Raw genomic sequence first — 3,838 nt, 5'->3', positions numbered from 1 at the left:
AACTTAGCACCAAAATGATGATGCCTCTAATGACTCACACCCAAACCCTACAAGTAGAAGACAAGATGAGTGAGGATGTAGGCTATTTTCGGTCAGAGCATCCTTAAGGGACGACTATCCATGAAAATTCTAAGTCTTGGGGTCCTATTTATACTGTGGATGAAAGAAGGAAAACCTTAGAATTTAATAATAAATTAATACTATTTTATCTATTCAAATATGGTATTCTTATTAGCATTAAGAATATTCTAGAAACCTTAGAATCCTTCCCAATTTCGTTTAGAGCCTATATGGGTTCTAGATTTTCCTTATTTGCTCAATTATGAATAATTATAATTCAACCCTTGGCCCTTTAGTTAATTCAAATTAATCCCAAATTAATTCAATATTAATTTTGATTAATAATTAGTTATTTCTAACTGATTTCACATTAATTTATTAATCACATAAATTAATTAATCAATCATTTAACAATTGATCTCATATTAATTTATAAATCATATAATAAAATAACAAATCAATTATCTATTTCCAATTTATATATTATTTATAATATATTAACAAATCATTTATTATCATTTATTAATCATATAATAAACTAATAAACATGTCATCTCTCTCCAAATGTTATTCTTTAAAATTTCTAGTTATGAGGGCAACCCCAAAAGAACTTTGCTTCTAATTTAAGAATATACAAATTTAGTTATTGTTTTACACACCTTAATTCAACAGTTTCCCACTTAGATACGTCTATAACTATAATTTCAAGAATAACCTTAAGCTAAACAACAAATCATGTTTTCCAAAGCCACTACCAAACTTTGATTCAACTCAAATGTTGGACCTAAGATAAGTGATCAACTATTCATTCGTTCTATTAGATATCGTATGTATATGAGACATAAATTAGAATCAATATCATAGTTCAAGATTCTATTTCTCGATTTCCCTTTATTTATGACGGCTGAATTCAGATTATTAACTGAAAACATCAATTTACCCTAGGCTCGGACAAGCACTTCATATGCCGATCAAAAAATCACCGAGGGCCCAAAAATATCACTTTTCTTGTTAAGGAAAAATAAATGAATTACTTTGATTATATAGTCATACATTTTACTAACCAAATCATGAATGGAATTACTATTTATAACACCCGTTACATATGCATTTGGGTAAACCAATGCACAACCGATTTGTAAAGTACGATATCATCGTCTTAAAATTACTCGGTGATAAAATCCATTTTGGTTGCAGCTGTGCCATAATTTCCTCCGTCCATTTTACATTACATTCCAAATTAACATCCATGTTATCACCACATATCCCCTAAAAACTAACACACTCTACACTCTACACCTGCAAAAATGGCAGCCGCAGCAACTTCATTGACCTTCTCTGCAATCTCCTTCGCCACCAAACACCACCACAACCACATCCCACTCGCCTCTTCATCTTACTCCGTCAATCCCATTAGAAACCTTCGATCCCGTCTCCTCCACCATCACTCCATCAAAACCTCCACTATCACCGCCATTATCTCCGTTGGAGACAAGCTCCCAGAATCCACCTTATCCTACTTCGACTCCGACGGCGAACTCCAAACCACCTCCATCTCCGACCTCACAAAATCCAAAAAAACCATCCTTTTCGCCGTCCCAGGAGCCTTCACTCCGACTTGTTCCCAGAAACACCTCCCTGGGTTCGTCGAGAAATCCAGCGAGCTCAAAGCGAAAGGCGTCAATACAATCGCTTGCATCTCCGTCAATGACGCGTTTGTGTTGAAGGCATGGAAAGCCGATCTGAAAATCGGCGATGAAGTGTTGATACTGAGCGATGGGAATGGCGATTTCACTAAAGCAATTGGGTGTGAATTGGATCTGAGCGATAATCCGATTGGATTAGGAGTTAGGTCAAGAAGGTATGCGATGCTTGTTGAAGATGGTGTTGTGAAGGTTCTGAATCTTGAAGAAGGAGGTGCTTTTACTTCCAGTAGTGCCCAGGATATGCTTGCTGCTCTTTGAGCCATTTCGAGTGCTTTTTTTTTCAAAGCAATAATTCCCGAATTCTCATGCATTAATTACTTGTACTTTATGTCTCGAAACTTATACATTTGTTCTTCTTTGTGAAGATATTGAGTTCGAGTATAACTATGAATCTCAGGGTGATCATTCATTGGAGACTTGTAATTATTGTATTGAATCTTATACATTGAGTTAAGTTACAAATTCCTTAATGTTAAAAGTTGGTTGCTATTTTGCGCATATATTTTGAAGAGAAGGTGTTTATTGGGGAGTTGAAATGCATTGATAGATATATGAGTCTTTATATGAGTTAGGATATTGTTTATGAAGATTCATAAACTTATTGTAGCATTTAGCTTAGTCAAATTCACAATGTAAATGAGTTTTCATGTTTTTAAAACCTCTTTAGACATGGTTAAAAGAAATTGAAAGATAGGAATGGAGGTTTTATTGTTGTTATGGGTTTATTAATGATATTTTAGATGTTACGCATTGATAGATGTTTGAGTCTTTATACGTGTTAGGATGTTGTTTGACCATTATCTTCATCTATCCATTAAAAATGGAGCTATGGCTTTAACGATAATGGTAAATTGTCACAACTATTTTGCACCACGTGAACATTGGTGAAATGACATGCACATCCCTCACAATGTAAAAAGTCATGGATATCCCTTGTGTGATTTTGTTTGTTTGTGATGTTAGAGTGTTATCCTAGGGATAGTTGTCTCACATTGCTTTGCACGATGGCATATTTCTTTAAGTGCTTCACATATTGAACATGCACCTAGGGGAGGTGCTAATGGCAATATTTTACAAATATTAACAATTCTTGAACAATCTCGAAACAAAGATTATAAAATAAAGACCACATTTTGATTCTAATAAACATATATTACAAAGTAGTTTATTTAACAATATCCGGTTAGAGTTTTATGCAATCAATATAACAGTTAAAACACTTTGCACATGGAAATAGCAACTCAAAATTTTCATCAACTTTGCACCATGGATACAAATTATGAAATCAGACATGTTACTACCAACTTAATCAAACATAGAGTGTTCAAAAGTATGTGCCCTTGATACGATCGATAGGAGGTAATGCAAGTTGTACCTATAATTTATCAACATAAACCAATCCAACTGAATGTTGGATTTCAACTTGATCAACGACTCCTTCCTTTCCTCATTGCTCCTTGGATGTGTCGAACAACATAGAGAGAGGGGACGAGACCGAAAGTTTGGTCGATGGCAAGGAAAGATTATGATTTGACCATTGTTGGTTGATTATTTGATTAATGATTATCCTAACTGCTTCCTTCTAAGTTTAACTTGTTGGACAAGACTTACTAAGTCTTTTAATGGCCCAACAACAAAAGCAAGCTAATGACTAAAATGGAATTAACAATAACTCTTTTATTAATTATTAAATAAATTATTTTATTTAATTCTTTCATCTCACGAATGAATAAAATAAAAACTATATTATTTTCTTTATTTATTTTAAATTGATAAATAATAAAATTTATCAAATAAATATTTATTAGTTACTATGGATCTTTTAAGGTTGTTAGTGTGTGACCACATAGTGTGACACATAAACAATAATATCGTTAAATTGTTATTTCATTGCATTTAATTCCAATAGACTCTCATTTGTGTAAAATATCTAATCGTACAAATGGTGTCAAGCGTGTAACAACTATTGTCTCCATAAATCCTCCATCAACTTTTAATAGGCGGATATGTTGTTGTCCTTATGACCATTTGTTATAATATCAGGGAGCATGAGGCATGGATTTAAATCACAT

At 33.2% G+C, this 3,838-nt stretch overlaps 1 protein-coding gene across 1 annotated transcript; it reads left to right on the top strand.

The window, feature by feature from the left end:
• Positions 1-1,249: 1,249 nt before the first annotated feature.
• On the top strand, positions 1,250-2,228 carry LOC145001387 (peroxiredoxin-2E, chloroplastic-like). Its single transcript, XM_078960759.1, has one exon. It carries the CDS (start codon positions 1,368-1,370, stop codon positions 2,022-2,024), a length of 657 nt encoding a protein of 218 aa, XP_078816885.1. The 5' UTR covers positions 1,250-1,367; the 3' UTR covers positions 2,025-2,228.
• Positions 2,229-3,838: the final 1,610 nt, after the last annotated feature.

This window comes from Lactuca saligna, chromosome 6, assembly GCF_052625555.1.
Source record: "Lactuca saligna cultivar CGN05327 chromosome 6, ASM5262555v1, whole genome shotgun sequence".
NCBI lineage: Eukaryota > Viridiplantae > Streptophyta > Magnoliopsida > Asterales > Asteraceae > Lactuca > Lactuca saligna.
This window is presented reverse-complemented; position numbering and strand designations above follow the sequence as displayed.